Source organism: Onthophagus taurus, chromosome 6 (genome assembly GCF_036711975.1).
Source record: "Onthophagus taurus isolate NC chromosome 6, IU_Otau_3.0, whole genome shotgun sequence".
NCBI lineage: Eukaryota > Metazoa > Arthropoda > Insecta > Coleoptera > Scarabaeidae > Onthophagus > Onthophagus taurus.
In genome coordinates this window covers 5,054,744-5,067,764 of record NC_091971.1, presented here as the reverse complement: position 1 = coordinate 5,067,764, position 13,021 = coordinate 5,054,744, and the positions used below count along the sequence as shown (strand labels likewise).

At 31.1% G+C, this 13,021-nt stretch overlaps 2 protein-coding genes across 2 annotated transcripts in view; one reads left to right on the top strand and one right to left on the bottom strand.

Annotated features, from left to right (window-relative positions):
- LOC111420649 (uncharacterized) overlaps positions 1–9,928 on the bottom strand; it is a 50,322-nt gene extending 40,394 nt beyond the window's left edge. The window contains exons 1-2 of the mRNA XM_023053687.2: positions 9,861–9,928; positions 9,016–9,208 (exon numbers count right to left, since the gene is read on the bottom strand). Of these exons, the coding sequence (XP_022909455.1) occupies positions 9,016–9,084 (69 nt within the window). The 5' untranslated portion in view covers positions 9,085–9,208; positions 9,861–9,928. The remainder of the gene's footprint in view (positions 1–9,015; positions 9,209–9,860) is intronic.
- A 360-nt stretch (positions 9,929–10,288) lies between these two features.
- Positions 10,289–12,784, top strand: LOC111420644 (karyopherin subunit alpha). The gene is made up of 9 exons (XM_023053675.2): positions 10,289–10,596; positions 10,658–10,829; positions 10,885–11,032; positions 11,094–11,349; positions 11,409–11,723; positions 11,776–11,958; positions 12,008–12,190; positions 12,249–12,395; positions 12,455–12,784. The coding sequence occupies exons 1-9, from the start codon at positions 10,543–10,545 to the stop codon at positions 12,554–12,556; spliced, it is 1,560 nt and encodes a 519-aa protein (XP_022909443.2). The 5' UTR covers positions 10,289–10,542; the 3' UTR covers positions 12,557–12,784.
- Positions 12,785–13,021: the final 237 nt, after the last annotated feature.

Below are 13,021 nucleotides of genomic sequence, written 5' to 3'. Positions count from 1 at the left end.
ACGATAATTAATTAACACACTGTAGTTCAGACACAGAATTTGGTTTTCCCTTTCTACGCCCCTTTTCACAATTAGCTAAAGCCGCTGAAATTTCCAATCTAAATTGTTTCAGCGGCATGTATTTTTGACTCAGTGCAACACAACCATTCTATACATTAAAACAACCAAGAGTTTACAACGTATATATCCAAAAGATAAGCAAATATTGCAAAATACCAACGTTTTGCCTTATGAGGCGTTTTATAAAGACCCACCAAAGCATTGGCTGTATCTACACCATCCATGTATTTATTGTATTCCTTTACTATGGCAGGACTGGTTATATCTATCTTCGCTTTAACATTTTTATGGAACCTATTTACAGCACTTGAAGGCTCAACTCCATGCAGAGTACTACCTAACAGGGGGACAGCTTTATTGTCAAACTCTCAAAATCTGGATGAGGAAACGTGGTAAAGATTTTTTTTAATCATATTTAAAACGAGTAAAACTAGAGAGATAAAATTTTATCATCCAAGAAGAAAATTTAATAAACATTTCGCTTAGACACGTTCCAGTAAAGTAGCAAAACCGATCCCAAAATTGCTCCACACCGCAATTTTTAGATGGATCACGTCGGCAGCGCAAAACGGGTAATTTTCTAGGAGCACGTCGCCCGCTGCGGGGCCCCCTTTTGCTGGATACGTGCGGCATGTTTAACCGACGTGACTCGACGCGTACATCACTTCGTCGGGAACCTTCAAAGAAATTGAATCGAACAGGCGAGGCGTCGCGACGCAACGGCGCCCCCCCAAAATCACTAATTGGAACACTCTCAAGACCGGCCATTTATCAAGATCCAATCAGTCAGATTGCGCGTGAATGATAAATGAATTGGTTATCGTTAAGAACTTGATGAAGAACCCATTTTAATGATTAATTTCGAAATCTACCATATTGTATTGATTTCAACTTCAATACTACTTTTAAAAGCGTAATTACTTATAGATGCTATACTTCAACGTAGTAAACAAGATGCTTCAGAAATTCTTTTGTTCAGTTGAAGGTACGATTACGTCGTTGCAAGCGACGTGCGATCAGGAGCTGTTTAGACAGGGCCGGAATCGATACGTTTCTTGCGAGTTGGAAAATGGCGTCGAGGCGGCGGAAAAATGGGTTTATGGGGCGGTGAGCCATTTTCCGGGGGAAAATGTGTGGGTTGGTTGAATAGAAAGCGGGTCGGCCGTGTTTACACGTGCACAACGACGCGGTTCTGAATTTTTTATCGTCGCCCGAGTTATTTTCGACCTGCCCAACGTACGTGGACAATCGATGTTGACCGCAGAATAAACAAACTGAAGGCACCCTTTTCGTGGCCTTGCCGCTGATGAATAATGTTGGTTTTGTAACGACAAGGTTGAAACGTAAGTAAATGATGTAAATCTTAAAAATACCACCGCCTCCACCAATTCTTTCCTCACGTAAACTCGCGACTTTTACGCGAATTAATCCCAAGACGGTTCGGATACCGTGCATTGCCAACTGTACGACACGACGTAACGCCCTGGGGATTGAATTTTTCATTTTGCCGTCTGCTCCTATTTCAGCAAAACCAGGAACGAATTTCAGCGGAAAACCGAATTAGGCTGGGTTGAATAATAAAGCGCGACTGTTTGCCTCCCGCAAACGCAATTATAGGGCGGAAAAGGGCGCCGTTAATCGCGACTGGTCGTCAAAAATTCATTCCAACGGCGGCAACATCATCGCAAAATCTCACGCCATCGGCGAGGTTTTCGTGGTCACTTCAAATTACTAAAGCTCTCAAAAGTCGTTTTATTTTTACCCTTTATCTGCGTTTCCATTATCGCCATTTTCTTGTTTCTTCACCATTTTCACTAATATAAGTTCGAAAACACCGTCCTAATAAGATTTGAATTCCAAAGCTTCGCTACGAAACTTTGTTTGTGCTCCGAACGAACGCGGTATTTTCGCGTTGGAAACGAGATTTATTGCTTTTCTCGTCCCACCCCGATCTGCTTTTCTTATTTTACGTATTGTTCGTTTCCGTAAAATTTGCTCGAATGTCTTTGTATGGGACTCCTTTGAGGACTACATCTTTGAAATATTCTATAAAAACTTCTATATATGACACAAGTTGCCATCAGTCACCTTAAATATTTATGAGTTCTCAAAAGAGTATATCGTAAAACTAAAATTGTCTGGAAAATTCCTTAATATTTTATGTTTGTTGTGAAACAAGAATACACGCCTAGAAATATCGATCGGCGAGAAAATAATTAAAATTTACTATGAGGGGAGGTAGTTGGAGAAGGAGTCGCTGTGTCTGCATAATTGGAGTAAATAAGGGACTTGAAGGGTGAAGAGAAGGCGTTAATATTACTTAAGTAAGTAGAAACAAAAATATGATTTAACGAAAATGTTGAATATAAAAAATTACCCATGAAAGCTCAATTATTATAATTGTACCAAATTAAAGCTTAAGTATTCTTCTTTCAGAAAATATTAACTTTATTGTTTTAGCATTTTGTAAAAAAAATTAATATAACCATGTGTTTTTATACAAAAAATAATGATAAAATTCAAAAAATCGTGGAAGTCTTATTTTTGAAAATTATAAAATGATTTTTACATCAAATTAAAGCTTAAACTTTTCTCTTTAAGAAAATATATACTTTATTATTTCAAATTACAACGGATGTTGGAAAAAAAATTTAAAGTAATGATGCGTTTTCGACGTTTTATGTAAATCACCAAAAAGTAACGATAAATTTCAAAAAATCGTGGAAGTTTTAATTTTGAAAATTATAAAATGATTATTACATCAAATTAAAACTTAAACTTTCCTTTTTAAGAAAATATATACTTTATTATTTCAAATTGTAACGGATTTTGTAAAAAAAATTTAAAGTAATGATGCGTTTTCGACGTCTTAAGTGAACCAAAAAAAATGATAAATTTAAAAAAATCGTGGAAGTGTTAATTTTGAAAATTATAAAATGATTATTATATCAAATTAAAGCTTCAACTTTTCTTTTTAAGAAAATATATACTTTATTATTTCAAATTGCAACGGATTTTGTAAAAAAAATTTAAAGTAATGATGAGTTTTTGACGTTTTATGTAAATCACCAACAAATAACGATAAATGTCAAAACATCATGGAACTTTTAATTTTAAAAATTATAAAATGATTATTATATCAAATTAAAGCTTAAACTTTGCTCTTTAAGAAAATATATACTTTATTATTTCAAATTGTAACGGATTTTGTAAAAAAATGTAAAGTAATGATGCGTTTTCGACGTCTTAAGTGAATCAAAAAAAACGATAAATTTAAGAAAATCGTGGAAGTTTTAATTTTAAAAATTATAAAATGATTATTATATCAAATTAAAGCTTAAACTTTCCTTTTTAAGAAAATATATACTTTATTATTTCAAATTGTAACGGATTTTGTAAAAAAAAATTAAAGTAATCATGCGTTTTCGACGTTTTATGTAAATCACCAAAAAGTAACGATACATTTCAAACAATCGTGGAAGTTTTAATTTTGAAAATTATAAAATGATTATTACATCAAATTAAAGCTTAAACTTTGCTCTTTAAGAAAATATATACTTTATTATTTCAAATTGTAACGGATTTTAAAAAAAAAATTTAAAGTAATGATGCGTTTTCGACGTTTTAAGTGAATCACCAAAAAATAACGATAAATTTCAAAAAATCGTGAAAGTCTTAATTTTGAAAATTATAAAATGATTATTACATCAAATTAAAGCTTAAACTTTCCTTTTTAAGAAAATATATACTTTATTATTTCAAATTGTAACGGATTTTGTAAAAAAAATTTAAAGTAATGATGCGTTTTTGACGTTTTATGTAAATCACCAAGAAATAACGATAAATTTCAAAACATCATGGAAGTTTTAATTTTAAAAATTATAAAATGATTATTATATCAAATTAAAGCTTAAACTTTGCTCTTTAAGAAAATATATACTTTATTATTTCAAATTGTAACGAATTTTGTAAAAAAATGTAAAGTAATGATGCGTTTTCGACGTCTTAAGTGAATAAAAAAAAACGATAAATTTAAGAAAATCGTGGAAGTTTTAATTTTATAAATTATAAAATGATTATTATATCAAATTAAAGCTTAAACTTTCCTTTTTAAGAAAATATATACTTTATTATGTCAAATTGTAACGGACTTTGTAAAAAAAATTTAAAGTAATGATGCGTTTTCGACGTTTTATGTAAATCACCAAAAACTAACGATAAATGTCAAAAAATCGTGGAAGTTTTAATTTTGAAAATTATAAAATAATTATTATATCAAATTAAAGCTTAAACTTTCCTTTTTAAGAAAATATATACTTTATTATTTCAAATTGTAACGGATTTTGTAAAAAAAAATTAAAGTAATGCTGCGTTTTCGACGTTTTAAGTGAATCATCAAAAAATAACGATAAATTTCAAAAAATCGTGGCAGTCTTAATTTTGAAAATTATTAAATGATTTTAACACCAAATTAAAGCTTAAACTTTCCTCTTTAAGAAAATATATCCTTTATTATTTGAAATTGTAACGGATATCATGAAAAAAGAATTTTAATCAACCATGCAAAATTGGGTGTAAATTGCAACAACTAAAATAGACTTGTATCAACCCTTAATTCATAATTATTTTTCCCTTTTAGCTACTAATTGCAATAACAGTTAGTGTCTCGCAAACGTATGAAATGAAATACGAAAATATTTCGCTTTGATACCAACATTTCTGGTTATACACATTTTAAAATTGGTACAATGACACATACTTGTCTCTTTGGCAGCATTCGTGTATCATTTCATCTTTCACCAGAAGGGAATAAATCCTGATATTAAAGCGTGCAATAAAGTCCTTCTGGAACCATTGCAAAAGAGTCCTTTCTATCTGTCTCGACAGGAAAAGTTCGGTTCAAAGAGAACTGAGGACCGTTTTTCATTACTGGATGAAAAGCTCGCGGAGACATTTAACCCTCGTGTAGGTTTTTTTCTCAAAAACTTTACGTTATGAACAAAAATCGCACTTTTATTAGAAAATTATGCGGAAGAAAATAAACGATGAAGCAATTTTTAGGACTATTACTTGTGTGTTATATTTTTGGGGGGATATTAAGAAAAACGGTGTACGATTTCGAGAAAAGAAATCCTTTTTTTGAAAGAGAAAGGGTTATATTAATGATTCGGCTTTGTGATGGAACTTACACCCCTTATCCTTTACAAAAGGGATTATTTTTCCTGGAGCCCTTTGTGCCCGATTTGCTTTTACAGCGTATTTTTCAAAAGGAGATTGATCGTTTTAGATAAAACGGAAATATTAGGATGCTGGGGGAAAGGAGCTATGACATCTAACAATTATTTATTAAAAGACACCATTTATATTAATTAATTTATTTTTTAAAAGCTAATAAATGAAGAGATTAAAAAATGTTTTTAATATAGGGTGTAAACGCAACGTAATAAAATTATAACAGCCAACCCATATCGATGGAATGGCACCCATAAGTTTTACGTTTTCAATTTACTTTTATCGTTACAAGTTTATTGCTGAATTCAGTCTTAAAATATATCACGACCTGAATGTTAACCAAACCCTTGCCATTTCCAAAATTATTAAATTGAAACATTTTACACCGTAAATAGAAATTTTATAGATACCTATAAATTTATTTTAGATCCCACTCAAACATAGCATCCCTTTGCGTCTCGTTATTTCATAAATATTTATTCCCTTTATGCATCGAAACTAAATTAAAATTCTGTTTGTACTTCCAGCTTTGTGAATATTACCAACAAGCTTTTGACGTTCAATTAAAATCTGCAACTTTATTTTATTTTGTATTAATTAAATAAATACAATGAGTTCATAGTACATCAAAACCTTGTAATGACATAAAAATAGCTCAAAATTTCCAAATAAAACTCAAAGTATAAGCTTTAATTTTGTGGAGAAACCTACATTGTAATGCAGCAGAAGCTTGCCTCAACCGATAGGCTCCAGTTGTGCTGCAAGTTCTGCAGTACGTTCCCCGAAAACTAAACAGGTTACAAGGAACCAGGTCACCGAATACCTAATCGGTTGGGATTTGTGCGAAGTCTCTCGACGATTTTCAGACTTTACATCGTACTTTACAGTAGAAGAGCTTTTCCAAACTTCACTGCTTCTTGTTCAAACATTCCAACAAGATTTTAAATTTAAGTTTTTATTAACATTTTAGATATAAAAATATTAAACGTTATGACAAACTATTTAAACTACAACAATTTGACGAGCTAACATTAAAATTATAAAAAAAAAGATGTTGAAGGGTAGTTTTACTACGTCATTTATTTTAACTACAACGGGTTGTGCTACTTCCTAAACTAGTTGCACCGCCACAACGGGAGCTTTAGACACTGGCAAATTTTCGCGCTAAATAATTCATATGCTTCACGGTAGCAGAGTGAGCACACTCGTTAATTTTGTTTTGTAAACTTGAGGTAAACGAATTTTGGGAAGTTTACCAAGCCATGGAGAGGCCGAATTATAAAAATCACTTCAGAAAAGTATTAATCTCTCTTAAATTGTTGGTAATATTAATATTAAGAAATTTGAAATAATCATATCTTAAGAACGAATTGAGATATCATCATGAAATAACAATCATTTTAAAGCTAATTTAATAAAGATTAAGTGTGCCATAAATAATTTCTTAGTTGCCATAAACTTTAATGTTATGATTTTTTAAGTCCAACCTTACACATTTGATTGTTATAGTTTTTACGAACAAAAACATAAAATATCGTATCTCAAGAACAAATTGAGATGTCTTGATGAAATAAGAAACATTTTGAAGATAATTTAATCAAGATTTAGTGTGCCATAAATTATTTTTTAATTTCCATAAACTTCAGTGATATGATTTTTTAAGTCCAACTCTGCATCTTCATTTATTTTTAAAATATGGAAATTCAAAGAATCGTATCTCAAGAACGAATTGAGATATCAAAATAAAATAACAAACATTTTAAAGCCAATTTAATGGGGATTTAGTGTGCCATAAATAATTTCTTGGTTGCCATAAATTTTAATGTTATGATTTTTTAAGTCCAACCTTACACATTTGATTGTTATAGTTTTTACGAACAAAAACATAAAATATCGTATCTCAAGAACAAATTGAGATATCATGATAAAATAAGAAACATTTTAAAGCTAATTTAATGGAGATTTAGTGTGCCATAAATAATTTCTTAGTTTCCACAAACTTCGGTGATATGATTTTTTAAGCCCAACTCTGTATCTTTATTTATTTTTAAAATATCGAAATTCAAAGAATCGTATCTCAAGAACGAGTTGAGATATCAAGATAAAATAACAAACATTTTAAAGCCAATTTAATGGGGATTTAGTGTGCCATAAATAATTTCTTGGTTGCCATAAACTTTAATGTTATGATTTTTTAAGTCCAACCTTACACATTTGATTGTTATAGTTTTTACGAACAAAAACATAAAATATCGTATCTCAAGACCAACTTGAGATATCATGATAAAATATCAAACATTTTAAAGTTAATTCAAAAGAGATTAAGTGTGCCATAAATAATTTCTTAGTTTCCATAAACTTCGTTGTCATGATTTTTTAAGCACAATAAAGAAGAAAAAATTTAAATATAAAATTGTTACTTTTTTAAAATTCTAATAAACAATTAAGAATTTATTAGCTTTAATAAAATAAAATAGTGAGCTTTTATATACATTTCTTGTTTACAATGTTTTGCCACACTCTGAAAAACAAAGGAAAGCACATATAGCAGCATATCCACGTAATTTTGCCGAGTTTAATAATAAAGTAAAGAGTAAATTAGTTAAACAAGTCAAATAAAATATGAATTACCTTCAACGTGAATAATGAAGGTACCGAGAAGCTTTGTACAAAACTCCAATAAAGTTATGGTACATTTTCGGGTCGTGGTAACGTAAATTTTGTAAAAGCTCACGTCGTACATAAACTTTCGGATTAATTAATAATTTGTTAAACGTGAATGACGGGGATGTGTACTCACGTTGAACATAAACAAAGCCACCACAACTCACTTCGTTGTTTATTAAAATAGGTAGGCATTATTCGTCGGGCAATTAATTTCAAAATATATTATAGATACAATTATTTGACCTAAAACGCAACCGTGAATGCTTTATTGTGCATAATTAATAAATATAGACAATTTTTTAATTATTATAACGATTTATCCAACATATTAAAACGTAAACTAAATGTTTTAAAACTTTTTGAGCTTTCAAATTAATACAGAGAATAGTTGAAAAATAATTATAAAAGGGCGTTGTGTGCTTTCCAGGAATGATAAAAAAAATTCAAAATCTAGGAATGCAGGGTCTATTCCCAGAACGACTAATTGAGCTTTTGGCGAAAGCGCAAAAGCTCGGTCGAATCGATAATTCCGCGGTTGCCGGAAAAGATGTAAATCGTGAAATATACCGAAGGGGTAAGACGGTCTGTATGCTGCGGCAAACTTAGCCCCCGGATACGTGAAGGCAATATCCGAAAGCCCCGTACGTTCCGAAAGCTTCCCGGATATCGGGAACTAACTTGTTGTAAACTTTCCCAACACTACTCGCAAACCAAATCCACGGATTATATTAGAACCAAACCCAAAACCCCAAAAGTCCGCATAAACAAAGAATATTACAGCGAAAAAATTTTAATAAATTTCCATATAAATATCTGCAAAAACGAAACGAGAGAGAAACGATTCATCTCATCGTCATATATCATAATTTCATTTCGTCGCAATACGCGAAAACAAACATCACAAAGATAAAGTTAACAAGTTTCGAAGTTCGCATCTTCGTTTCGGTTCGTTTTAATCGCGCAAAATTAATTAGACAGGCGACGAACGAGAATCAATGGAAAGACCGTAAAGTGAAAAGTTAATTTACAAAAGGAGGGTGAAAATTCATCACTTACGGCTCTTCCGGTTACACTGGAAAGCGTCCCGACGCTGGCCAGCAAGAGAAAAGCCGCACGAAGATCCATGTTGACGTCAGGAAAGCGCGTGCTCGACTGAAAGCTTCGAAAAGCTCCGGTTCCCTTATTTGATATGTAGTTTGACGATTTACGGAGGATGGCACCACCAACTTAAATTCAACCAACATTTTAACTGTTGATAAGATAGAAATCAGTAATTACATTTTCGTATATTCGAGAATTGTATCTATAAATTAAGCTCATAAATAAAAGTAAGTTAGAAAGTTTTGTTGAAAGATATCAAAACTGTGTATTAATTAATGTTAATTTAATTACTTAATGTTAAAGCGTAAATGATATTTAAGCTTATCAAAGGATGTTGGAAATGTTGCAATAGTGCCTGTTGAGAAATCTTTATCATTAAGTGATGTGTTGTCCTTGGAAGATCTTATAGTATCTTATCTTATAGTCTTCTGCCAACAGTATAATATGTTCTGCAAGTACATCTGGTATTCTATTTGAAACATATAATCTTATGCCAGCAGTATCTATGTTTTTATAAGGATATTTGATCTTCTCTTGGCGGATTCTAATATTCTGTTAGAAGTATACCAGCTATGTGTTGTGTTCTCTAAGCAACAGTATGTAATTTTATATCAGCAGTATTTGGATTTCTGTCAACAATGTTACCTTTCTGGAAAACAGTGTCTAGTCTGCTACAATTAGTAATCTAGTTTTCTACATCCAGCAAGTACCACCACTTAAGCCACTAACAATAAGTTCAAAATTTAATATTAAAAGAATGCACTTACTTAGTGTGAAGGTTTCGAAACTTTTAAGCTTACCTCATTTTCCTTGCGTTCTTTGATTTTTGCTACCATTCTTCCTTATTTCATAGAAATATTTCTTGCTGAAATAGAAAAACATTATACTTTGTTATATATTTCTTAAAGTTACTTAATAATCGTGGTAAATAAGATACTTACAATCTTGTTCAAGAACTTGAGTATAACCTTAACAAACCCGAGTGCGTTCCGCCTTCCCCCACTGGGTGGCGCTATAAATTAAAAAAAAATTATTTTTATGCTACCATCTTTTTAAATTAATATATTTCACTATAATTATAAAAAATCCTCCTTAAATCCTATAATACATGATTTAAAAATATAATAATAAAAAAAACTTTAAACAACCAGTTGAAAAATTAATTTTTTTAAATTTCCCGCCATTAATAAAACCTTGTCAAATTGACAGTTTATTGGTTCATTTAAACCGTCGCTTTAACCGTCAAACGTAGTAAAACCTGTACGAATATCCACCTTTTTAAGTTCCGCCGTGATCGTTTCCGAACATCTTAATTTCACGGTATCTTTTAATAGCCGCATTACACCGAAAACATCACGCGTTACTTTTTAATAGTCGACGACCTTACACAATTTAGCAAAAACCTAACCTAAAAAAATCCGACCGTTTCCTTTTGTCCGTTTTTAACGTGCTTTCGTACGGGAATTTAGTCAGAGCGAAAAGATGGCAGACGAAAATCGTATTCGTTCTTTTAAGAACAAGGGGAAAGACACCGAAGTAAGTACATTTTTATCGAAAGTACAAAAAATTTAAGGTTATTTTCGATTAATTACTTTAGGAAATGCGACGAAGAAGGATCGCTCAAACTGTTGAATTGAGGAAGGCAAGGAAAGATGATCAATTGCTTAAAAGGCGTAATGTTGATGCGTCTGAAGAAGCTACTTCCCCGTTGCAGGAGAGTAATAACTCATTGTCTCCTGTTACGATGCGTACTGAGGAGATTTTACACGGTAAAGATTTAATTTTTAATCAAAAATTAATGGGAATAATAATTTTTTATGTTAGGGATGATGAGTAACGATGAAACTGTACAACTTAAAGCAACGGAAGCTTGCCGAAAAATTCTTAGTAGGGAGCGTAACCCTCCGATTGATCATATGATTCGATTGGGTGTTGTTCCAAGATGCGTTGACTTTTTAACTCGTAACAATAAGTAAGTTTAATCAAAAAATTAATTATTTTAGATGTAATTTAATTGTAATAATTTAAATTAGCCCATCTCTCCAATTTGAAGCTTGTTGGGCTTTAACCAACATTGCTTCTGGTACATCTGAACAGACCCAAGCTGTGGTTGCAGAAGGAGCTTTACCTAAACTCCAAGCTTTACTTCTTTCGAAACGAATGGATATTGTGGAACAAGCAGTTTGGGCTATTGGTAACATTGCCGGAGATGGAGCTGAAACGAGAGATATGGTTCTCCATTCCAGAGTTATGCCCATGTTGCTTGCTTTAATTACACCAGAAACAACTGTAATTTAAATTAAGTGTTTTAACTAATTAATTAAATACTAATTTTTTGTTTTTAACAGCTTTCACTTTTAAGAAACACTGTTTGGGCTCTATCAAATTTGTGCCGTAATAAAAATCCCCCTCCAGATTTTGAGTTAGTTAAGGGAGCTCTTCCTGTGTTAGCCCAACTCTTGCATTATAATGATAAAGATGTTTTGGCTGATACATGTTGGGCTTTGAGTTATCTTACTGATGGTAGTAATGAGAAAATTCAAGCTATTATTGATACTGGGTTAGTTCCAAGGTTGGTCCAATTATTGCATAGTCAAGAAATCACAGTATTAACTCCTGCATTGAGATCAGTTGGAAATATTGTTACAGGAAATGATAATCAGGTAAAAAAATGAAATGAATCGTTTTAATTAAAATTAATTTAATTAATTTTAGACTGATATAATAATAAACGCTGGAGCTTTGGCTTGTATGAGTCGTTTATTATCACATAATCGTTTCAACATTGTCAAAGAAGCAGCTTGGATGATATCAAATATCACAGCAGGAAATTCAGAGCAGATCCAAAAAGTTATTGATGCCGGTATTATGAAACCTTTATTAAGTGTTTTACAAACGGTAATAAATTCAATATTTAATTTATTTATTACTAATTTAATTAATTTAGGCTGATTTTAAATCTCAAAAAGAAGCAGCTTGGGCATTAACAAATTATACAAGCGGTGGTACAACTCAGCAATTGGGAAAATTGGTCGAAATGGGAGCTTTAAAACCAATGTGTAATTTGTTGAATTCTAAAGATTGGAAGACTGTCAGTGTTATTTTAGATGGGCTTAACAACATTTTGAGTGTATGTTGGATTTTTTTTTAATTATCTTTATGAAATTAATAAAAATAAATGATTTTAGGCTGCATCGAAATTAGGGGAAGGTGAAAAAGTGGCAATAATGATTGAAGAATGTGGTGGTTTGGATTCTTTGGAAGCGCTTCAATCGCATGAGAACGAAAAAGTCTATGAAAAATCTTTAGTTTTGATTGAAAATTATTTCTCAGATGTAAATTTTATTAATGTACCAATTTGGTTTAGTTTTATTAATTTTTTTTTGTTATTTAGGGAATGCAAGGAGAAGAAGTTCCTCATACAAACCAAGATGGTCAAATTGTACTCAATCCTCAAGCGTTCCAAAATGCTCCAAGTGGTGGCTTCAATTTTTAATATTTTCAAATAAACGCCCAATTTTTGTTTCTCGTTTTCAAGTAATTGTAATCTCTTAATATTCATTCCGCGTTAAGTGTTATAAATTGTACTTTTTTTCGTATTTTGTAGTTTTAATTTGTTTCGTTTTCTATAATTAAAAACAATTAATTTTTTCGATAATAATATGTATTTGTAAGGTTTCTAACTCTTTTTCTTATAAACAATAAAGCTTTAGTAGAAAAATAACGTTAGTTTTATTTGTTACTTTTGATTTATAATCTGAATTGCTCTTTCTGGAAAAGCTCATATTATATGTATTAATTAACATTCTCCGCGTTATTTATTCTTAGTAGCGTTTGGAAGGAAGAAAATTAATTAAAAGTATATTGCAGAAAGCATTAATCATCATAAAATATATACTTTCTTCTATAGATAGCGAAAATTTCATTCAAATATCTTAAGAATTCTATTTCTCACAATACT

What these genes read in the sequence shown, in the direction of transcription:
- LOC111420644 (XM_023053675.2), top strand. Translation starts at nt 10,543, where the DNA reads ATGGCAGACGAAAATCGTATTCGTTCTTTTAAGAACAAGGGGAAAGAC. An exon ending in TTACAGGAAATGATAATCAG is followed by an intron (nt 11,724 to 11,775) that starts GTAAAAAAATGA and finishes AATTAATTTTAG; the next exon opens with ACTGATATAATAATAAACGC. An exon ending in TATTAAGTGTTTTACAAACG is followed by an intron (nt 11,959 to 12,007) that starts GTAATAAATTCA and finishes TAATTAATTTAG; the next exon opens with GCTGATTTTAAATCTCAAAA.